The sequence below is a fragment of the Sciurus carolinensis genome, chromosome 8, assembly GCF_902686445.1.
Source record: "Sciurus carolinensis chromosome 8, mSciCar1.2, whole genome shotgun sequence".
Taxonomy (NCBI): domain Eukaryota; kingdom Metazoa; phylum Chordata; class Mammalia; order Rodentia; family Sciuridae; genus Sciurus; species Sciurus carolinensis.
Window position 1 is genome coordinate 75,129,171 of NC_062220.1, and position 25,134 is coordinate 75,154,304.

At 32.8% G+C, this 25,134-nt stretch overlaps 1 protein-coding gene across 13 annotated transcripts in view; it reads right to left on the reverse strand.

The window, feature by feature from the left end:
- Dgkb (diacylglycerol kinase beta) overlaps nt 1-25,134 on the reverse strand; it is a 640,490-nt gene that overhangs the window by 460,367 nt on the left and 154,989 nt on the right. For all 13 annotated transcript variants that reach the window (XM_047561038.1, XM_047561039.1, XM_047561044.1 and 10 more), the window contains 4 exons: nt 19,947-20,087; nt 10,988-11,037; nt 7,633-7,707; nt 4,688-4,807 (listed from right to left, as the gene is read on the reverse strand). In XM_047561038.1, coding sequence (XP_047416994.1) covers nt 4,688-4,807; nt 7,633-7,707; nt 10,988-11,037; nt 19,947-20,087 — 386 coding nt within the window. The remainder of the gene's footprint in view (nt 1-4,687; nt 4,808-7,632; nt 7,708-10,987; nt 11,038-19,946; nt 20,088-25,134) is intronic.

Consider the following 25,134-nt stretch of genomic DNA (forward strand, 5'->3'; position numbering starts at 1 on the left):
ACCACTCATTTAGACAAAAAAGATGAGTTATATCAGGCCCTGGTCACTGAGAACACAAAGATAAGTATGAAAATTTGAGGCAGATTTGCAATGAATGGCACATTTCCAGACTGTGCCTTCAGAGATCAGACTGGCTCCCTGTAGCTCATTTGCAAATTCAATAATACGTGAAACCACATTTTAATTTTTCTTTTTCAGTGACCTAATCTGAGATTTCAAGAATTATCTGATTTTGAAACTTTTCTATGTTGAACTATGTACATATAGTGGAACAAAAACTCTAAACCAATTAAACATTGTAAAAATTGGAGTATGAATCATCAATTTTTTAAATATAGATTATTAAAAATATATCATCATCTATATTCTACCATTCAGAAATTTTATCAGAGAATATACTTCATGTTCTTTTTTCTATCAAGCAAAATGACATGTCAAAGATTTTATATTACATCTAGGGATTAAAGACTAAGATTCTTTGAACATGTACAGTGAGATGGAAACATTTACTTTAAAACCAAAACAGATTGGGTGTGGGCAGAACAATCCACACCAAGAAGTTAAGATCATTTCAAGGATACCTAGATGAATAATATTTACATTTATCATATGTGAATAATACATGAAAGTGTATTTCTGTTTTTAGGAATTAGGGAATTTCTGATAATATGAATTTGGGGATTTTCCTTAAATAATTTAGTGAAGATTCAAGATTATGGCTTTCAGGAATTGAAGCATTATTAATTCTTGTTGGTCTGGGAAAAGGAATGTTAGAAATAAAAAAAAAGTACTGAAAAAGGAATTTAGAAAAGGAAGACATCTTCTTGACTTTCTTTTCATTTTTCTAGAGGCAGAAACTCTCTGGCACAAAATGACCGAGTTAATCAATAACAGATCAGTTTCATGAAGTCAACTGCTTCTATATCTTTCTCCAATGGTAGTCGCATCTTGCTGTGGTTGTTTAATTGTACAAAGTCAAAGGTATACTAGATTCCTGCCCCATGAATGATTAAAGGCAACTTAAAACACCTTGTGTTTGTAATATGACAAATTAGTGACAAAATAGATCAGCAGTTGGCACAAAATATGGCTTGGGATTCAAATCTGTTAAGCAATCTGTTTTGTAAATAAAGTTTTATTGGAACATAGCTTTGATGGTTCCTTTTACAATCTCTGTGATTACTTTTGGGCTATAACAATAGAGCTGAGCAGTTGTGACAGAGATCTTTATGGCCACAAAGCCTGAATTATTTAATCTATTTCCCATTATAGACAGGTTCCGTTCAGTGAAGCAAATGGCTGTTAGCAAAAAGAAAAAAAAAAAAAAAAAAAAAAAAACAGTTTTTCATTACATAATGTTTTAAAAACTCCTTCAGTGAGATGAATGTTAAAAAAGGAATAAATTTCTTCATGCACAGTGGCATATGCCTGTAATCCCAGCAACTCGGGAAGCTGATAAAGGAGGATTGCAAGTTCAAAGCCAGCCTCAGCAAATTAGTGAGGACCTAAGCAACTCAGTGAGACCCTGTCTCTAAATAAAATATTAAAAAAGGGCTGGGGATGTGGCTCTATGGTAAAGACCCCTGGGTTCAGTCCCTAGTACCAAAAAAAAAAAAAAAAAGTAAGTGTCAAGTGTTAATTTTTGTAGTGATAATCAAAATCATATAATCATTTAAACTCCCTAAGTTGTTCAAATGGAAGAGACTCCAAGACTTGGTACTGTTTTTAAACAGCTTATCTTGGGTTTTTGTGAAGTTTGCATTAGGGTTTATAAAAGAAAAGAAAAGACTCTTGCTTTCTAGTGTTTGGTGAAGAATTACGTCCTGATAAACTACATTTCTGATTTTGTTAGCTAAACAGATTTTATCTAAAATAGAGCAGCATTTTAAATTCTGTTAACTGAGAAAAATAAACTACAGTGAAATCATAATGGTTGCGCCTTACATTAGAATAGAGGCCTACTCTCTCAGGATGATATTCTTTGCTGTGTTATTGGACTAGTTCACTGCAGTCACTCTCAAATACACTGTGGCATTTTATACACACTATCAATTAGAATCTACTCCCCAGGCTCGTAATTGACAACAGACAAGAATATATAGAACAACATAATAAGCAAGCTTTATAATAAATGGCCAACTTTAAGCCCAAGCACCTAGATTTCCAATTTAATAAGCAAAATATGTGGTGGGGTTTGGGACTCTTGTATCATGGATAAAATTCTCTACGGATAATAACATAACATATCAACTGTCTACAGAAAGGAAATAAATCTCAATTACTAAAAGAAGACTCTCATCATTCAATTGTCTTGGTGTCATTCCTGCTTTTTACATTTACAATGCCTTAGACTTAAAGAGCTATTTTTAACAGAGAGGTATTCTGTTTCATGATCATTACACATAATTACAGTGCTTATACATTTTATTAAAAGATAACTTAAAATATGGTTGCCTTACTCTTTTTTTTCAATGTGAAAGAAAGGGAAATTTCTTTCAGAATTGTTCATCACAGAGGAAAAACATCCAATCTCTCAAATTTATTTGCCTTATTCACGTAAAACAATGTGGTCCTGCCATCTAGTGGCCAGGACTAGGAACATAGCTCTGTTAACTATTACAAAACCCTAAATTTATTTCTCCTGTCAATTTTTTTGAAATAAGAACATGAAACATTAATTTACAAATGCAAATAAAGATAATTTATGAATAATTAACCAAAGGAACATTTAAATCAAATAAATTTCATACAATTTAACTTGCTGCTATGCTAACAACTAATGAAATATCATTTTTTCTTAAAATATTGAGTTAAACAAATTCACAAACTATATTAGCCATGCTATTTGTATAATTTTATAAGTACCTATATTTATATATTAAAATTTAAAGCTTTTCTAAACAATAACATGTAAAGAAAAACATTACTTCAACATCCTCTGTGATGTTTAAAATAAAGTAACAAAATCTCCTTTTCTGTACTTTTCAGTCTCTACCAGATATATTTCATTTATTCAATCCTGTTTCATACAATAATTTATAAAAGAACATAGAATAAACAAATTTTAGCTTGATAATATAAAACTCCCTTCTAGGGAACCATTATTACTGACTGTCCCTGATTGGAGTCTTTTAACAATTGTTTTTCAGCACTGAATATAAATAAAACTTAAAAATGCTACATTTTGTCAATATCCCTTTGGTTTTTTTCACCGTAATTCAATTTAAATAATGCTTTCATCAAAAGGTATATTGAAAAATTACATAATTATAATAGGTGTAATAAGTTATAAAAATGTGGTAAATGTTGTGTAGCTTACAAACATAAGGTACAAGGAACTACCGTTTCATTAATTTTCAAAGTGCAAAAATCTGTATTTAAGAGCAATAAGATATATATTCACTATCTTTGTAATAAATTATTTTAAAGTAATGTCCTATGTATCAAATATTAATATTGTTTAATTTCTTTTCTTTGACAAGGACTAAAATCCCAGTGTTCCTATGAAAGGTAACATACGAACAGCAGTAAAACACTTAGAAGTTCCAGATTAAAAAAAAGAAATGATAATTTTCTAAAGCTCATCTATTCCTGAACTCATATTTAATACTAAACCCTAAACCCATTTGGATTTTCTTAAACCCCTATAAACAAACATGTTTATTTATATAGTCATAAACTTCACAGATTTGAAGATGTCTTGAGAGCTGACTTTTAAAAATTTCATGTGTTGAATAATTGTGGTCTAGTCTTAATTCTTCAAAATTAGTTTTGCTGATAAGAAGTATGAAAAGTTTTGGGATCAAGGCAAAGTAGTGGACACTAGGTTCTTGTATCTCAAAATTTTAAATATTAGATATGTCAGGGTGGTTTCCATCCCTTATACTCTTTGATTCTAAGGAAACATGATATTATATACATATTATTATTCATTCTTATTCCACAGTTAATGCTAAATACAAAAACCTGTATTGACTATTGATGTCATCAAATTTCTAAATTTATTTCTGAAATAATTTATGGCAGAGTTAAGCAAGATTTAGCTTTGAAGTCATTATTATATCACATTTTGGTCTTAGGTTGATCTACTTTATTCCTCCAAACCATGTATTTAATTGCTAATATAATGGTACTGAGACACAAGTTTAAAATAAACAAAAACTTTTGATGATTAGAATAAGAACATGGTTGATTTGCAGAAATAAAAATTTTTTCATATGTATGTATCATCTCTCAACCACCTCCAATATATAATTGCCTCCTCCAAGTATAGGTTATCAATAAAATAGATTTTCTTCATGTGAGGGGGAAATATTGATTGGGATAGAGCATCTCAAGAACCACAGAATGCAAAATAGTAAGAGTATTTTGCATTAGATGATATAAGAAGAAACAGCATTGGGGAGATTTGCAATAAAAAGATTGCCTTTTAAATTGAGGAAAACAAAAGAGAAAAAAATGCAGGTGTAATCCTAAGGTATTACTTTAAAAGAATCAATATGCTTATGTCAAGTGTCACCACATAAGGAGCTACTGTTAAATTGCACCATGGTGTATTTATTAAAAGTACCAGGCACTCACTAAATGCTTCATGGTAGAAAATGGCCAGATCAATTTATAATCAAAAGGTTAATAGAGGACCCCACTGAGTTATCACCAGGTCACCTTTCTCTGTATAAATACTTACATTTTCCAAGCCCAGGAGCACAAGAAGTGGGATTGTGGTCATTCCTCCTTGAATCCACTCCTCCAGAGACACTGTTCCATCATGATCATAGTCAATTTCTTCCATCATTTCATGGAGGATCTGAAGAAGAGGGGATGAGGGAAATTTTAAAAAGAATCAATAAAACACATTTCACATGATACACCAAGGCATTACATTGAACTGATTACAACAAATTGTGACTAGTAGTTAAGTGGAGAGTTGACATACATGTTTTGGTAACTTAGTACAACATTAATCCTATTACTGAGAAAACAGTGACATGATTTCTGGAACACCGCTACCTACATTGATCAACTTCTAGAAATAAGTGCTTAACTTTTAATATTTTTTCAATGAGTTGTACAGCTAAAATAAGTTAACTTTAATTTAATAGTGAAAGTGGTCTTTAATTACTTCCTCAAGATGATTATTTTTTTTTAGGTTCATATATATGCCAGAAAATGTCTGAAGAAATTAACTTCATGGCAAAGAGCTCAAAGAATTCTTTGCTAAGTAGTAAGGGGTGAAAGAATGAAGTTGCTTTTAATTGCCTATCAGAACTCAATAGAGTCCAAAATTTAAATGGCCTAATCATATTTAATTAGACTTCTTTTCTAAAGATAATTTGCAATAATGTCTCAAAATGTTCTCCACAGTATTTGAATACATTTAATTTGTCTATGGAATGGTGATAAAGTTGGTACCTACTTCAAAGGGTTGGCATATGAATTAAATGAGTCAACATATTATAAATAGATGACCCCACCATATATCATGTCACAAAGTGTTGTTCGTATTATTATAAATATAAATTATATATGAGTTAACCCATATGACCCTTGGCTGCTGGGAAGGTGAAGTACTTCCTATCTCAGTGTACCAAGGTGGGAAACCTGGTAAGACCCCAATGAGTCATGACCTTTATATAATGTAGGAAATTTAATCAATTTAGAACAAGAAAGAAATGCGAACAGCATTACAACAAAAACCTTAAAAAGATGTAATAAATAAAATGTTTGTTGTAGTTCAGTGGTAAAGAGATTGTGTAGTATGCACAATGATCTTGTTATGATCCCCACTACTGCAATTTTTTCTATTTATTGGTAGAAATATTATTTGCTTAAACACTTCTGTTTTTGGTGTGTTTCTTCAGAAAGTATCTGAACATCCTATTTTCCTTCATAGCAACACAATGATATGTAAGTACTGGGAAGAAGGAGATATTTTGAAAAAAAATGATGCTGAAATAATTATTTAATTATACTCAAAATAAAAGATAAATTATTTTAAGTTTGAAAAAATGGCAAAAGATTCCTTTAAAATGCTCTGCCTCCTAAGGGGCATGCTCATTAACTAATGAAAATGAACATATGAGAATATAACTGGAACACAGAACACTTGTTTCAGATGGTCAACACTTTCAATCTCTTGCCTAACAGATCTAATTTTAGAGTCTGGGTTAGTTAGATTAAACCTCCTTCCAAGAACGTCTCAGTTTTCCCTACTAATTATGATCAACCTCAAATATTCACTTCATTTTATTCATATATACAGAGTTAATAAGAGTCTGAAAATATGTACATTTGTTCAAAATGAAGAGAGCTGTTGAAGTAGTTGGTGAGATGAAGCAGTTACCATGATAGTAAATGCAAGGCTCAAGGTGAAGCCTTGATTTTAATTTTTCACATCAAACTATTCGGAAGAAGTCCAGCTTATCAGACCACACAACAAATAATGCTACAGGAATCATTTCTATTCTCCCATAAGTCTTTGTCATAGTTAGGCTGTTTGACCACCAGCCATCTCCTTCTTCCCAGCATCTTCCTTTTTTTCAAACCTACCCTTCCTGTCACCAAATATAATTTTTGCTGAGAATTGGTATGTCCACTTCTACTTTGAAAGCTGTTAGGAAAAATATCTGCTTTCCTTCCCTCAGTTGATTGATAGATGAACAATCTTCACAGGTCAAAAGGTAGATAAGATGAGAGACAGCTCATCTTTACCACAACCAAAAAGGGCAACAGAACTTACAAGAAATCCCTTGATTTCAGTAAAAATGGTATTCTGACAAATTAAGCAATAAATTAAGTACATGTCACCATCTACTTTATTATTCCAAACACAAATTACAATCTGTTAATGATAGCTGCCAGTCACTATGAGCAGGGGAGGTGCATTTCTACATAACACAAATAAACAACAACAACAAAACACCCAAAACAGTTGCATTAAAACTGGAAAAATTCAGATCCCAGTATGAATGGAACACTATTTTGCACTTTACTGCCTATAGTTTAGAAAGGAAGGGAAATGATCTGAGTTCTTGTGACGCATAATCATGCAATTATCATGTTACTAACTGCATAAATGCAAACACTGGTTTACAAACAGACTTCTTCAATTCATATAAAATGTAAAGCATTTCAATGAAAATTGATTGTATTTGCTTTATTTATACAAACTTAATTGACTTCAAAATGAACTAAAATCAGTATCTCCTATCAGCTTCTTCCAAAATATTACTTACAGATAAATTTGAAATATATTTTCTACACGACTCTTTTAATAAACATTTGAATAATGTTGGAAGTTTTAGAATTCTACTCAAAATAAGAAGTTTTTATAAGAGTTATTAGACACTATTTCTTTAAACAACTTGATAAAAATTCCAGACTTTATCTTTAAGTAGCCCAAGAGCCTTGGGATTTCCTTGGAAAAGGAACAAAATTTACTGATGATCTCTTTAGAACATCACACATACTTTGTCTTATTTAGAATCCTCTTTGACTTCTTGTTAGAAATAGTATCTTAGAATGATCAAAAGACAAAATCAAATGATAGTAATATATTTAGTCCCAGGAAAGATTTAAAAAGAAAGACACCTTCCAGAATTTAGTCAACAGTTAAATCATTCTTATACCTACTGGATTAAGTTCAGTGACATCCCATTCAAGGTACTCTGCAACGTGCATCATTTGACTGATGATATTTTCTAGCTCCTGGGAGAGAGAAAGAGAGAGGAGAAAGAGAGAGAGAGAGAGAGAGAGGGAGAGAGAGAGAGAGAGAGAGAGAGAGCGAGAGAGAGATATTAGGAAGATTTTATTGATCTTCGACTTAAAGGAATTGTTTTCTTCAACAAGTAGTTAAAAATTAAATAAGATACATATTTCCTATTTAAATATTTTATTAACTATATAGAAAAGCTAAAGGAACCTAAATAGAAATTCATCCTGTCTTTGTCTAGAAATTTCTACCAGGAGAGGGCACAATTATACCAGGAAAAGCTTTCTTCTACAAGAAAAGGAGGACCTGATGAAAGCAGGGGCTTATGTATATTTTCACAGGATGTGATTTTTTTGTCACTGACCATCCTGACCCTTTGGCTTGAAAACAGATGTGGTAGGGTAGAAAGAAGCATTTCAGAGCCACTGAGAGGTTTATTTTTATTTTGATACACTGAGAATATTTTTTGACTGTTCTAGTCCTTTATTGGGATAATGTGCTCTGTTAGGAGAATATTCCGGGTAAAGGTTTGGAGGCTAAATATATGTACAGTTTATTTTGTGAGAGGATAGAATTTTAGCTTGAATTTTCATAGTATTCTCCTCAAATGTCAACTCTTTGAAGACCTAATAGTGAACACATACAGCTTAGCTAAATAAAATTCAAATATTTTTCAAATGTATGTACTCATTGTTTTAATTTTCCTTACCTATTTTCAGAAAAGATTAAACATGGCTATGTAAGAGGCTTTTCACTTTAAAATGGAGACATAAATTTAAAAAGTGGTGCTATATGGTGTGATTTCAAAGGTAAGAAGTATAAAAGGATAAGGCTTCAAAGTACATTAGTCAAAGATTTTTCTATTCCATCCCTGATCTAAGATATGTTATCAACATTCATGACATGGAGAAGGAAATAGGGTAAAAACAGAAAAAGCAGGTTATCTTTTGGGAAGCCATGAGTCCCTCTGAGAATCTAATAGAAGATATATTCCCTCTCTCCAAAACAATATGGTTATGAGTATGTTATTAATGTGTGATAGGTAGCCCCACAACAAAAACATAAATGTATATTAGAAACTGGTAAATTTTAAAATCTGCAAAAATTGTGTGTGTATTTGGGTTACTAAATTCTCACCTAGATCATCTTTGCTTATAAACAACTCAATAATTTGGAGGGGTTGAAATCCTTGGATATATTTTTAAAAACAGGAACTATTTTTCATGGACTACATTACATAGTCATGTGACATTAGGTAAGTCATTTAATCTCTCAGATCGTTTCCTCATCACTAAAATGGATATTCTAATTTTAACTAGTTCATAAAGTTGCTGCAAAGATTAAACATCTTATTAAATGAAATACATTTATCTAGTTTGTCATGTTACAAATGATCAAGAAACATTAACTCTCATTATGAGACCTACTCATCATTTTTAAATTAATTTCCAAATCAATTTTATTTTATTTATTATTATTATTTTTTTACTTCCAAAAGGTGAACTACTATGCTTTTAAAATATCAGAACAAACGACTTCAGAAGGTACAATCTGAAACTGATTCTGAAGAAAATTACCAGGGCAATGGATTATGTGGAGAAAACCCCAGATGTTAATCAAAAAAGAGGAAGAAAGAGAAAGAAAAAAGAGACTACCATAAACAAATCAATTAATATCAATTTATTTCCAATTCATTGTTCAATATTGAGAATACTGCAATATATAAATATTGCAAGTAATCTACCATATATGTTACCCAAAAGTGGCCTATACCCAAAAAATATATATATATACATATATATATATATATATATATATATATATATATAGTTGAGTTTTCAAATCAGCTAAATTTCAACCCATGGCTAAAAGCCTGGTAAAGAAACATCATTTTAACTTAATTAAAAAGAAACATTAAATAAAACAGATTCTTACTATAATATAATTTGTAGTAATATAGTCACAATAAGCATACTGAGATATCTAGGAAAAAAAATCATAATTCCCAGCTGTGAAAATAGCACCAGAAAATGAGAAAATTTATCATGCACCTTAAAATTACCAAATGGGAAACTAAAGGTTAGTAGGCACTGAAGAGCAATAGTCTGGGGAAAATTACAGAGACTTAAACGTAAGTCCCACAGTCAAAGCATCAGATCAGAAAGGTGGTGGTCATTTCCTGCAGCAGGAATTATAATTTTATTTCTCCAGTGATGCTAAGATGCCACCTTCTTCCTCAGTGTTGCATAAACATGTCCCCAGACTCATTGCTCCTCTTGTGAAATTCTATCTGAACTTGCCACAGGGAGGCCCACCAGACCACCAGAGAATCTCACTCACCATCAGATAGAGTGTGTATTTTAGCCATTGTCAAATGTATGACAATTGATGTAAATGTACCTGTGTACTTCAAAATTGCCAGAACCTGACACTTACTCTTTTCTTATTATTCTTTTTTTCCTTCAGAAAAAAGGAAATGATATAATATGAAAAATAGGTTATCAGCAAACACATAATAGATTATCGAATGAAACCTGAAATAGACTTTCATAGGAGATACTGATGTGTACACTGAACTGAGGCTAATTTCTACTTCTCTGAGAGCTAACAATGATCTCCGTTACAAATAAAATAAACATTTGAGTATTCCTTTCAGTTAATCATACAGAGAAGGTATTTTTTCTTTCACTAATTTTTATGAGAGTGCAAGTTGTGTATGTAATTGGATGAGAGATTTTTACAAAGGCAAGTCTGTCTAATCAACCTGTAAATATATATGTTTTTATATATAATATATATACACACAAACATATATACATACTTATTTCAACAGCATGTATGACTAATAATAATACATCTTAGAAGTGGGAAAATAATCAAATTATTGAGTTGACTTTATAATTCCTTTAGCTTTTACTTATATTCTCAATATTTTCCTTAGTGTCAAATCTCACTGATAGTTTTTCTTTCTTTCTAGACCAGTGGTCTCAGCTTTATCTAATGTTTTATTCAGACAATGTTGGAGTCTTCCTTTTTTATCTAAATTCTGCACAGAAAAAAGTCATGTTTTCGTAGCAAAACTATTCAATACGACAATCATAATCCTGTCTCCTCAGATCACTCCTTCAACAAAATCAAATGATAAAAATGCTGCGTGAGTGGATGTAAATTACATTAAGTGTGCCTTCTGTGGTAATAGCTATAAATTTATTCATTGCCTTTTTCAAAAGAAATTACTTTGAAATTTTCACAGAAAATTTGAAAGAAAAAAATTACCGAGCTGTCCAGGAAGCCATTCCCATCTGTGTCATACAGGCGAAACATAACTAGAATAAAAGAGGTGTTGAAAAATGATTATAGGTGAACAAGATCAATGTTAGTTTAAGGCATAGTCTTTAAAACTTTTCTGTTGAAAACAAATGCTAAAATTCCCCATTGCTCAATGCAATTATTTGTGAGATTGTATCCCAAGTCAAATTGAAAATGAATTAATCGTTAATAAAAACACTGGATATAAGATAAGATACCTACCAATTTTTTTTTTTTTTTTTTTTTTTTTTTTTTTGTATCTAGGAAACACTGAAAAAGCACCTCTGTTGGTTCAAACTCTTATGTGGTCATTAAAAGTAAACTCAAATACAACAAAAGAAAAGTTGAAACATTCAGTCTGAACATCAAAGGGCAGAGTGAATAAGAAAAAACAATTGATTTGAAATTTAAAAAAATCAATTACAAATTGGAATCAACCCTCCATTCTTACAGGAACTTTGTCCAACTGTCCTCTTATGTATAAAAGGAGGTAATCACACCGCCATGAGACACACATTTGTGTGAAAGTGGAGCAGTACACTCAAGTGCATGCCAGAGACTGTAGTCCTATTCAGCTCTAACCAACTGTAATGGTCGATTCCCAAATAGCTTGGGAGAGGACAGAGAAATGTAAAGAGATTCTTTCTGGAAAATGTCAGCATGCAAAATGCATTATTATCATGGCTACAAAATCTGTGGTGGAGCTTCACAGGGTAACTCCTCTTTGAGCTAATCAAGTAAGGACATGGAGAGCATGGGTTCCCTGATAGTGAGCTCAGGAGAGCAGGACAGAGGTCCTTGACCAGCCTGAGGATTCCCTTGTAGGATACACACACCACTAGGAGGCTGTGGAAGAGACTGCAGGTGCCCTTTTGAGATAAACAGAGAAGAATGACACAGCTGTAAAAACAGAAGAGTGGAAGTGAGGGTTTTTGTTAAGTATGTATAATTTCCTGTAGGATCTTGATGTCTGAGACCTATAATATTAAAGAAGACATTGATAACTCAGAGGCGTAATTATGCAATGACCTTGATCAGACAACTGTCACTGATTATTATTATTTTATTTAATGATTGTTATATTTTACCAATTCTAAGATATGATTATTTATAAGATTTAAAATTGGTCTATATATCACTAAAGTTAAATGTTGCCAACTTAACTATGGCATTCTAGTTTTTGTAAGAGGGAAATTAACCTAAAACATGTTAAAATGTAAATGGGGAATGTGTACCTATTGAATTCAAGAAAATAAATGTTAGGCCAATTCACATACTTAAATATCTTTATTTGCAAAGCATACAGGTCATTCCCTCTCATCTACTTAGTAAATGAAAATAAAATGCATTAGAAAAACTACCTATTACAATATGGATAATGAGCTTTTCAAGATTTTCTAGTATAGCAGCAAATAGTAAAGATCACCTTTGTAAGTGGCAAGAAATCACAGACCACTCAGAGAAGAGGTTAACAGCAATACCAGGTCAGGACCATAGAGAAGTCTAACTGTTCTTTAGAAGGAGGGACACCATAGTTTTGTAAATCCTCACTGGAATAAAGTTCCACAAAACCATTTTGGATAGGTTAGACGTGTGGAGACCCTGTACCCACTGGTAGCAGAGGGTAGGAAGACCTTCATATGTAAAAAGAAAATTTCAGTTCATGAAATAAGAATAGAAGCATATAAGGATCCTGCTGGAACCAAAATGGTTTATCTTTGAAGTCAAAATTTGATAAAGAATGTGTGAGAAAAGTCATCATAAGATATACAATAGGTCCCATGTGTGGAATCAAAGACCTAGAAAAAGGAAGAGAAGATGGAAAATAGAAAAAGAAAGAAAAGCAATAACTCAAAGTTCTGTCTTAAAAGTTCTATATTCAAATAATAGTGGTTCCAGAATGATAGAACAAATAATATAAAGAGGCAGGAGATTATCAATAAAAAGACGGAACTATGAAGAGCACAAGGTTTTGAGCCAAAATTTATGGGATGGGGGCAGATTTGAGAATTGATTTGCTCTAGGAATAGGGAAAACAAATCAAATAAGGAAAAAATGATAATTATTAACTCCATGGAAAATAAACATTGCTTGGTCTAATAAGCCTATAAAACCTTTCCCTTTTAAAACCATATTTGTAAATAATATGGGCAAAATAACATTTAATCTTTAAATAATAATAATAAATAATAATAATAATAATAATGAGACAATTTCTTCTCAATATTGAAAACAGAAGAGAGATCAGTGGAGTAGAAAAGGGAATTGAGGGGAAATGAAGGGACAGGAAAAGGGAGAAATGGTGGAAAGAAATTTACCAAACTATCCTATTTACATATATGAATATACCACAGTGAATTTCACCTTTACATATATCTATAAAGCACTAATTTAAAAAAAAAAAAACTAAAAATAAAAAGTAAAGACAGGCTTCAAGTTCAAGTAAATCATTGAAAAAACAGGTCTTATTTCTAAAACCAACATAAGCATATACAGGGTTATGTGTAAAAATAACATAAGCTCAATATTAAAATTATTCTGCCAACATGATGGATTCCAAAGGTGTGTACCAACTACAAAGTTATGACCTAGTTTAACCCACTTTAATTCTATTTTTATGCTCAGGTAATTTCACTTTATATAAAGACAATTATGTTCCTACACATGTATTTAATTAAAAGATCAGAGCCAAGACATATTATGTAAGACAAAGAAATTCTTTATTTCTATAATTTTTTCTTCCCAAAAGATCTACAGGTTTCTATTTTTTGTACCAAATATCTTAATATACATACTATTTCATTTTTAAACTTTTCGTGATACATTGTTGATATGAAATTAATATAGAATTTATTGTTAAACATTAAAAATAGCATATTTTTAAAAAACAATTAAGCTAGAGTTTAATTCTCAAGGTTTTAAGGGTATATGTATTTCAATAACTGTTTAATAAATTTTAAGGGCAGAGGTAAAGAAAATTGGCTGCTTAGTTTTTGCCAACCAATGCAATGGAGGAATACTTTCTTTTCATTTTGTTTTTTCACAACAAAAACAACAACAGAATAAACAGGGTACTATATGGTAGGTTGGGAATCATGTTTCAATTACAGTTAGAAAAACTGGTGATTAAATTAATAATCAGTGTCTTAGGGCGTTAGTTTTTTTCACTGATAAACTATAGAAAGGCTGACCAGATGATCTTTCAGGTCTCTTCAGTGTTAAAATTCAGAGGTTCTAAGCTTAATCCTATACGTAGCAGTACATTTACCCTACAGATTTCTCTTCATTATCTGGGTGTCGATTATCTACTTTCCAAGTATTTTCCTGTTGATTTCTCTTTTATGATACATTTTTCAACAAATGTAAGGTATGAAGGAGAGACAAATGAGTCCTTTAAAGAGATGGCAAGAGGATTCATCAGGTGAGGCAGGACTCCTGTGTAGACTGGATCAGACATAGCCTGAAAACGTACAGGAAATGCACGGTCTAAGCAATGGCATGATGGCAGAAAAGTTCAGGGTTTGTCTGATAACTGAGAAGTTGACCAAGGAACATCACTGGGGTGTGTGTGTATGCAGGTTCAAGCTAAATGTAAGACTGACAAGAAGATGGGGGTGAAACTGTGGAGCCAGACCAGTTCACAGATTCTGTTATAGGTTTAAATCATATTTATTTTTCAATTGGAAATCATCCAAGTCATACTTTCCACAGTGTCAGAAGAGAAACAGAACTCAAAAAACTCTACACCAAGAATACAAATAACCCAATCAACAAATGGGCTAAGGAAATGAACAGACGCTTCATAGAAGAAGATGTACAAGCAATCAACAGATATATGAAAAAATGTTCAACATCTCTAGTAATAAAAGAAATGCAAATCAAAACTACCCTAAGATTTCATCTCACCCCAATTAGAATGGCGATTATCAAGAATACAAGCAACAACAGGTGTTGGCGAGGATGTGGGGAGAAAGGTACACTCATACATTGCTGGTGGGGCTGCAAATTAGTGCAGCCATCCTGGAAAGCAGTATGGAGATTCCTCAGAAAGCTTGGAATGGAACTACCATTTGACCCAGCTATCCCACTCCTTGGCCTATACCCAAAGGACTTAAAATCAGCATACCACAGAGATACAGCCACATCAATGTTCATTGCTGCTCAATTCACCATAGCCAGATTGTGGAACCAACCTAGATGCCTTTCAATTGATGAATGGATAAAGAAACTGTGGCATATATATACAATGGAATATTACTCCACCATAAAGAATGATAAAATTATGGCATTTGCAGGCAAATGGATGAAATTGGAGAATACCATGCTAAGTGAGATAAGCCAAACTCAAAAAACTAAAGGACAAATGATCTCACTGATAAGCGGATGAGGACATATAATGGAGGGTGGGAGGGGTTAGCATTAGGGTTAGGGTTAGGTTTAGGGTTAGGGTTAAGGAGGGTGGTAAGAATGGAAAAAGGAAGGACTGTATAGAAGGAAAAGAGGGGTAGGAGGGGTGGGGGGGAAGGGAAAAAAATAACAGAATGAATCAAACAACATTACCCTATGTAAATTTATGATTACACAAATGGAATGCCTTGACTCCATGTACAAATAGAGAAACAACATGTATCCCATTTGTTTACAATAAAAAAAAAAGAAGAGAAACAGTATATAGACAGCAGTGGACAAGCCTTTAGGTTATAGGAGAAAAAGTACAAGAATTCATATGGAATGAGTGAGATGATTATCAAATAGGTACTAGGTAGGTGTTTGAAAAAAGAAATCATCTGCATTATTTTTAATAGAAGACAGTTAAGAGAAACACTGGACACTGAAACCTGGCTGAGGATTTGTGTAGAAATATAATCTATAGAATTATATCTTTATTTCACTAAATTTCTACCACTTCAGGATATAAGTAAATGCACTGGATGAGAAACTAAGTGTGAGAGAATAACTGCCATCATGGTTTTATGAGATTCATTTAAATTTGAAAGAACAGAGGCTAACAGGCAGCAGGCAAATTCATGAAGAAGTAAAGAAGGTCAAAAACTGTTAACTGACTTTATTTTCTTAACAGATATCTGTGTGAACTAATACAGGGGAAGAAATTTATGTCAGTAATTACTAGTTCATCTAATCCTCATACCTACACCATGGCACAGTCAGTATTTTATGATCCTAATTTTACAGTTGGGGGCACTGAATCCTGAAGAGGTTTTTAAACTGCATCCAGGTCACCGAGATAGTGTCAACCTAGGATTTATATTTAATCAGTATAAGAGTTCAGGTTCTTAAGTACTGTGCTCTGCTATATTTAAAGTAAAGTACAATAGGAAGTGAACATAGGCTATGGTCAAAGGAAAATTCTGGAGTTTACTATTTTAGAGTAAGAGCAGTTCTTGAATGTTATGAACCTTGTGGGGGTTCAACAAAGGTAAGTTGCTGCAATCCACCTACCTGGGGCGGGCATTGTTAAAGGTTAGGAGGGCAAGGTATCCCTGGTGTCATGTCCTCCTCCATTCATTGGGATTGTTGTTAACTGATACCAACAAAGGAAGATAAAAAATGGAATCCCCTACAGCACCAACACCAGAGAGACAGACACACAGACACATAGGGAGACAGAGAGGCACACATTCTTTCCAAGGGCACATGGGGAAAAGTTAGTAAAACCTTCTACCTAATAATTTTAGACCAGCCAAGACCCTCAGAGAGAAATTAGGATGGAGTTAAGGAAAGCAAGTTGAAGAAATGGCTTGTAATAGGTAGAAAGTTCAAGAATGTTTGTTCATTAGTTTCTTTTCAACAGTATAAACTTTATATGAAACTTTATGTAAATAGCTGGCAGAAAAGACAGAAAGTGGCAGAAAGAACTGAATAGGTGTATAAAACCTTAATTGTGGGGGAAAATGCCTTCCTTTTCTAAACATTGACAGGGATTCATGCATTTAACCTAACAACCCAGGTGAAAGAATTTTATAAGCACTGCCACTATTCCAGGAAAAGCAACAATTATTTCAGATGAACTGTGTATGTGTGTTATGGTTTGATGTGAGATGGCCCCCAAAAACTCACATGTGAGACAATGCAAGAAGGTTCAGAGGAGAAGACTGGGCTGTGAAAATCTTAACCCAATCAGCTAATTAACCCTTGACAGGGATTCAGTGAGTGGTAATTGAAGTGGTAGGATATGACTGGAGGAGATGAGCACTGGGGGCATCACTGTGGGATATATATATTTTTATTTGGCCAATGGAGAACCCTCTCTCTGCTTCCTGTGTGCTTCCCTCTGCCACACTCTTCTGCCATGATGTTCTGCCTCACCTAAAGTCCTGAGGAATGAAGCCTGCCTTCAATGGACTAAGACCTCTGAAATCTTGAGCCCTCAAGTAAACTTTTCCTCATCTGTAGTTGTTTTGGTAGGGTCCTTTAGTCACAGCAGTGAAATAGCTGACTAAAACGTGTGTATGAATGTTTACTGAACAGAAAAAATTGCATGAACCAGTGCTTCTCAAAATGAGGTCCCTGGGCCAAGAGCATCAGCAAATGTGTCACAAATGCAAATTCTTAGCTCACATGTCAGGTGTGTTGAATCAGATGTCCTAGAGATGGGGCCGCTGCAAGTGGAGGCACAGACCTGCAGGTGATTTTTATGGTTGATAAAGTTTGAGAACCTCTGACCTAAACCAACATTATGTGTATTCCTTTCTACTCAGCTACCTGAAAGTATGATTCAAATTCAGTATTCACATACAAAAGTAAACTACTTTAGGTGTTTGATCACACCTATATCTGTGTTAATTGTAATCGCTTTTTCTAACTCTTCTGGTTTATTCTTTTTCTTAATAGATCATAACCCTCTTGGAAGTAATTATATCCTAAACTAAACACTATTAAATGCTTTTTTAAAGTCTTACTGAGTTCTCTTTAAAAACTAACTGTAAAAGAATATATGAATGTTAGGGGTTTGGAAATGTGCATTTGTAGAAGGGGAAAATGTATGCCAAATTGCTAAGAAATTGGGCAAGGGGGATTGATTCTGATTTAGTTGATGTGGGAGAAAGTGTCAGGCATTGGCATTATAAAAGAAAAAGTAAAAACCAAACTTTTGATGGTTATGATGGGTAGCCAGGTTAAGGATCACAAAGCAAAATAACAGAGATGACTCGGATATCATTTACTTCGAGGAGTTTGATAAAAAACCCTAATAATAACAGAAGACCATAAAAGTATGAAGACTTGAGTGGGGAAAAAAAATGGAAAGTGTAGATCAATCTGGTGTAAGCTTAAAAACAGAACTGGGAAACTCAAAGAACAGAGGGAAAGGTGCTGATAATTATGACGAATAGTGAATGGTAGATTGGCTTGACTTGATTCAAATGATTCTGAATGGTTCCTGAGTTCATATTCTGCCTGCAGTGTGAACAAATGTTAGGTAGATTCAAGAACTCTAACTGAAAACTGAAAAGCACACTTTTACAAATTCCACCTCAAAAGCAACACACTTCCAGTTGACCCAGAAATAATTAAACTGTGACACCAAAAATCATTGGGGAGGATTCATGGTGCCTTTATTCATTCGTAGATCTGGAAAAAATATTTGTCTTTGTATCTTTTTGTCATCCCAAATATGGTTCTGATAACACCTGAGCAAACTTTCTCTCTGGCCGTCACTTCAAAAGAATTCACTGAACATTAATATTTATTTTGGAATGAGAAAGATTTCTGTAGGTTCTTAGGAATACAAAATAAATCTTGAAATGCAAATATTCAACATTTATGAATAATAAATACATATTTAAAGATGATGTTCACATGGTTTATTCATAACCTAAGCAGGTGTAACTCTTAAATAATCTTATTTTGGTAAATTCTTTATTTGTAGGATAAATATTATCAAAAAGTTATTATAAAATTGAACTGAAACTACTTCCTACTCATAATTTTGAAACATAATGTTTTCATTTACTTTTGAATATTAAAGTTTGGATTAATTACCTTAACCATCATTTTAGTAATAAATTTTTAAATTAATCTTAATGATATCCAATATAACCAAATTAATCAGATTATTGAATAAATTTTGAACATTATATTCGTAAAATGCTTTGAGAGAGGAGAGATTATCAAAAGATCAGGTTTAGAGTAAATGAAAAACATTTTCTTTCATTGCAATGAGCATAAATTGCCACCAGGGGGAGCGCAGTCACTATATTTTATAAAAGAGAATAATTAGTACTTTGCAGTAGATAGAAATTCTCTACCTGTCACATTGTAGAAGGAACAAAGGTCTTGTTAAAAATTTATAATATCCAGAATCAAATCCTATAAATAAGATTCTTACTTGGCATTTAAGCCTTATATTAGTATTGACCAAAGAGAGTGTTAACACTGAAAAATTAAAGGGAGAATTGTTTGTAGGAGGATACAAACAGATATCTGTGTGAACTAATACAGGGGAAGAAATTTATGTCAGTAATTACTAGTTCATCTAATAATGGTGAACTAGTAATTCACCATTACTAGTGGGATGTGTCTAGGGATAACTTCTGGCTCACTAATAGGAACACCTCTTCACCACACACCACTTCACACCAGAAGTAATACTTTTTCACCAAAGGATGCTTTGCAATAGCATCATGTTAACTCAAAAGAATTGAGGAGTTTTTTTTTTTTTTTTTTTTTTAAAGCAAAACATGCTTAAGAAACCACTGCTTATTAATGGAATTTAACAAACTGAAATTGATCAGTCTTAATATTTCTTAATTCTCTCTCAGGAGGAGAAATTTGTATTATTAAGTGAGGTTACTGAATTTACAAAAAATTCAGACAACTGTAGTTGATGCAATTTTAAGTTCTTCAACATCCAGTTTATTCCCCTGCCCCCAATCATAAAAAGCAAACTAAATGAAGAAACACATACACTCAAGTTTATCCTCAGGTCTTCCTCTTTCAAGAAGAGACAGGTAACAGACAATGTCCTTCAGATGGATTACTTCTGGGGAACATGTATTTGCAGGAGAAGTACGGGGAGGAGTGATGGCACCTTTATTCATTTTCAGACCTGGAAAAAATGTATTTAAAAAAACATTCGCAGTGCTCTCAAACAAAAAACTGAATAAAGAAAATAGGTAACACACAAACTAAATAAACTTCTATATATTTCTTAGCCATAGAATGACCCCCTTCTCTGGAACTCCAGCACAGGAGAGATGCACATGTCCTTTGACTGGCTTGTGGAAATAGAGAGTGCTTTGGGATTCAGGGACTTGGGGGTTGCACTGCCTGAACTAGGTGTCAAGGTGCGATCCTGTTGCCCAGGGTGAGCTGGCACACAGATTTAATGCATGAGGAACCACTTGTACCACACCTTTCTCTGTCTTAGGCAATGACAGATATAAATTGGCTAGGAAGATAATGGAAATTGGCCTTTCACAAAAACTGAAGAAATATGAGTGTGTCAAATTGTGATCTATATATTGATAATAAGTAACCATTCATTCATAAAACAAGTATATATGTCAAATATTTTGAGAAACATAAATAAGACATCTTTTCTGCTCTCAAGGAATTTGTGGATGAGTAAGAGTAAAGAGAAAATAAATAGAAATCTAGACAATCATGATGGACATTTAATTAAGAGGTAAAAGCACTGACTACAGTTTGATGTGGTTTTAATGTGGTTCTCACTTCATTTCAAAAAAAACTTATTTATCATCTCGTTTCAAGGGTAAAGAGAACATGAACATCTGTTCACAACTGATAGTGACTGCTGATTACCTATCTGATCTAACTACAACTTACTTACAAAAAACTTAGTTCCTTCTTACAGAGAAGTCTCTGAAACCAGACCACGTGTTCCTTAGAGTGCCTGAAGGTAAACACCAATTATATTTTGAGGTCAATTGGGCAATAACAGGGATATGTGTTTGGAATACCTAATGGGCTGAAAGGGTGCAGGATTCCTAGTAAACCAGTGGAGAATGGAAAGGATGGAATAATCCAAACCAAATGCAGTTTTGCAAGTTTGTCCTTTGGTACCAAGACTTTCCTCCCTGCTCATCCCTTGATACTCATTTCCTTAGGTTTATTACATCAATTGAATACCTATTCTCTCTCCCGTCCATCTTAAGATTGTCAGGCATATAATTTAATGCTTTATGTCTTGCTAGTTTTTCCATTGCCAATGTTGCTAATAAAAGATACTATTAATTAATATATTAATATATAATATATAGCATGGTGTATGGTAGGGACTTTAACACATACCACTTGGGGCTGTATGCTTGCATAGCCAGCATGACAAGTTCATTCTCTTTATTCTATAGAAGTGGCCTACAAAGTAGTTTTCTTCAAGGTCAGTAAAAAGAGTTTTTTTTTTTTTTTTTTTCCAGAAAAAGAATTTGTATGTTACTCCAGCACATGCACACATATACACACACTACTGAGTTTCATAAATGCAAAAATATTTTCTCTATTGTTCTAATTTACCATTATTCCATTTTACCTTATTTCATCTTCCAAACTCTGTCAGAGACACTTTAACCTAACCACTGACAAGTCACAATCCATTTTGAAAAAAAAAAAAAAAAAAGCTTTAGGAACGTTCTTCAATTTTTTTTTTATAGACCTTTATTTCATTTATTTATGTGTGGTGCTGAGAATCGAACCCAGTGCCTCACACATGCTAGGCAAACACTCTACCGCTGAGCTACAATCCCAGCCCTTCCTTCAATTTTTTTACTAAACTTTTACTTTCCCAAGTATATCTGTACATTCTACTGTAACTCTACTCCTGTTCATACTTATTAATAAAGGGATATAAACTGTAAAATGATTTTTCTTCAGAATAGGGGTATCACTGCATATCACTAATACAAAGCACTATTTTTTATAAACCAAAGAAGGCAGAAAATTGAAGATAATCCTGAGTTTAAAAAAAAAATAAATAATCACAACTATGCAATTAAAGCTTAGCCAGCTGCAGAAATAAGTTCCAACTTTTGATAAAAGACATTTTGGCACTGACCCTTCACACAACCTTAACTTCTAGACTTGAAGAACACAGCACTTGAATTATGGTTGGATAAACTATGACCTAACTCATCCTGCCAGATGAGCTAATCCTCTTTTTCAAGCTTCCCCCCTGCGGTACTGAAGTGATTTAATCAGCTCTATTTAATTCTTTAATACAAAAACTCAAAACAAAATAAGGAAGAAAGAAAATAGCAAGTTGTCACATTTATCTGAAAGAAATCTATACACTTTACATGTTTTAACTTGTTTAGAAGTTACTAAATTGTCACTCATTTAGAATGATCATTTGTACTCATAAAACTAAGATAGTTAACTGCTTTCATAGCACAGCATTAAATATAAATAATCATAGAATGTAAGCACACATAATTTTCTGTTTTCCTTCCCAATATTGAGAAGGAGCATACACATATACATCACATTTAGCCTCAATTTTGAAGGAGCATATTCCTGTACTAAAATTCTTTTTGTTGAAGAAAATGAGTAATTATTTTCCTTTTTAGATTCATGACATTTTGTTAAAGGTCTTATCATACATTTAATTGTCATAGTTTTACATTGAGAAAATATAAAGTTGATAAGTAGATAGTCATCTATCTAAACAATACTTTGAAGAACTAAGTAGCTCTCCCAAAAATCTAATTATAGTCAAATTTGAGAAGGAAACTATATACTTTTTTGTAATGATTTATAGTGTGCATCAGAGCATAAACTGTCAATGACCTTTTTCAAAATTACTTAGTAACAAAAATTTATAGAACTGGACTTTATTAATACCCTAAGACTTTTTAGGGAAGTTTTAGGTTTATAGTAAATTTGAGAAAGGTACAGAGATTTCCCTTTCACTCTCAGTTCCCACACATGCAACCTCTTCTTCACTATGGACATCACCCACAGTGTGGCACCTTTCTTACAACTGAAGAACCCACAATGACACATCACTCTACAGTCTACATTAGACTCCACTATTTGTGTTGTACCTTCTACAAGTTTGAACAAATGTGTTGCCACTATAGCCTCAAACAGAGATTTCATTGTGCTATAGACCTGTGTTCTGCCCATTCGTCTCCCACCTCTAACTTCTAAAAAAGCACTGGTATTTTTATTTTTTTCCTAGTTTGATCTTTTCCTGAATATTAGATAGTTGAAATTATATAGTAGGTAGCCTTTCTAAATTGACTTTTTTCACTTAGTAATATGCAATTAAGTGACCTCTATGATTTTTCATGAGATGATCATTAATTTAGTTTTAGCACTAACATTCCATTGTCTGGATGTTCAACAGTTTATTTTCCCCTTTACTGACTTTATTAAATTTGGGAGTGATTAATGAAAAAGCCCAGAGGTTGTTTGTTCTTGCTCCCAATACCCTCCCCAAGATCAGCCCGCTTTCTCTTAGGTAATGACAATGTTTCTTCATGTTTTCATTTTTTTTTTCCTTATTGAAAGCAGGTCTTGGGTTTTACACTCTTTCCACCCATCACCTTTTCCATTTCCCTAAGTCTATCTGTGGTGTCTCTACTGCTCCTTTCCCTCTGCTACAGTTCATTTTTTTTAAGCACCTTGTGTTAATTATCATTCAGAAGCATAGGAAACAACACATAGGAGATTGCAGGACTGCTTTCTTGACTATAGCTCATCAGTCAAATGATAAGCAGCACTCTATTACTTTCTAGCAGCATTAGTCTGTAATGAAGAGACTCAAAATAATTTTTTTTTCTTTCCTTCTCTTTCCTTCCCTTCCCTCTTTCTTTCTTTCCCTCCAGTTTAGGGATCAAATTCAGGGCCTCACCCTTTCTAGGTAAGCACTCCAACACTGAGCAACACCCTTAGTCAAACAGGCTCAAAATTCTACTTCCCATTAAAAAGACTATTTTACCTCTTCAAAAACTGGTAGAATTATCACTTTAGAATTGAAATCAGACAGGAAGTTAAGCAAAACAAAAGGTGTTCCTTTGCCTTCTATGGAGCTCTGAAGATCATGTGATTGACTGATACTCAATTTCAGGTTCTCTCACCTGCCCCAGGTCATACTTACTTTAAATATTTCATCACAAAAGTATATCATGTGCAAACCCACAACACACTATAAATATTCACATGCCCAACATATCTACATATGTATACATAAATACTCATCGTAAAGTAAAGTACAAAATAAACATTGCAATTATAGTGAATTAGTTTTATCAGGAATAATTATTTGTACTTGGCACTTTTCTCTGTTTTTAAGATGATTTTGGTGCATACATTCACACACACACACACACACACACACACACACACAGAGAACATTCTTCTCAATGTTTTAATTATAAAAGTAGCTTTAGTAAAATTGAGTATCACCTACTATTATCATTTTCTTCAAGCACATGGTTTTCATTCTACTCCAATATAGACACTTCATTTGAAACAATAAGCTAAAAAGTTTTGTTCTAATAGATATCTTTAATTCTGATCTCAAGGTTTAGTTATTAGCAAACGAGTTTTTAAATACCTGTTAAATTGGTGCCCCTGCTGCAGTTTGCCTTATTTTCAAACACTTTCATTTCAGATAATGAAAAGGTAGCATTATCTCTTGCTTCCCTTCATCTTTTACAATGAAATATGCAAAATTAATGCAGTTAATTATATTTCTAAACTTAAGGAAATAAAACCCTAGCAACTTAGCTTTTCAATTTTTTATACTGCTTCCATCTTCAGAAGTTTTTCAGTCTTACAAAGCAATTTATCATGTAGTACTATGATAGAGTTAAATTTCCAATATCCACATTAAAAGTCAGGTTTTATTTTACATATGATTCATCAAAATGTATAAATGCATTCTATTGTCATGTACAAATTAGAATAAATTTTTTAAAAAATATAAGGTATATACAATATAACAATTTTTAAAGAATAAAAATAAAAGGCTAAGTAGCCTAATCAAGAGTATAAACTTTTGGCATAGTACTGTCACATATTTTATGATCCTTACACTTAATCTCTTAACCTTCCAAATATACTTGTCTTCGGATAGTATTATAATTATTTTTATATTTTTTATGCTTACATAAACTGGCAGCAAAATCAGA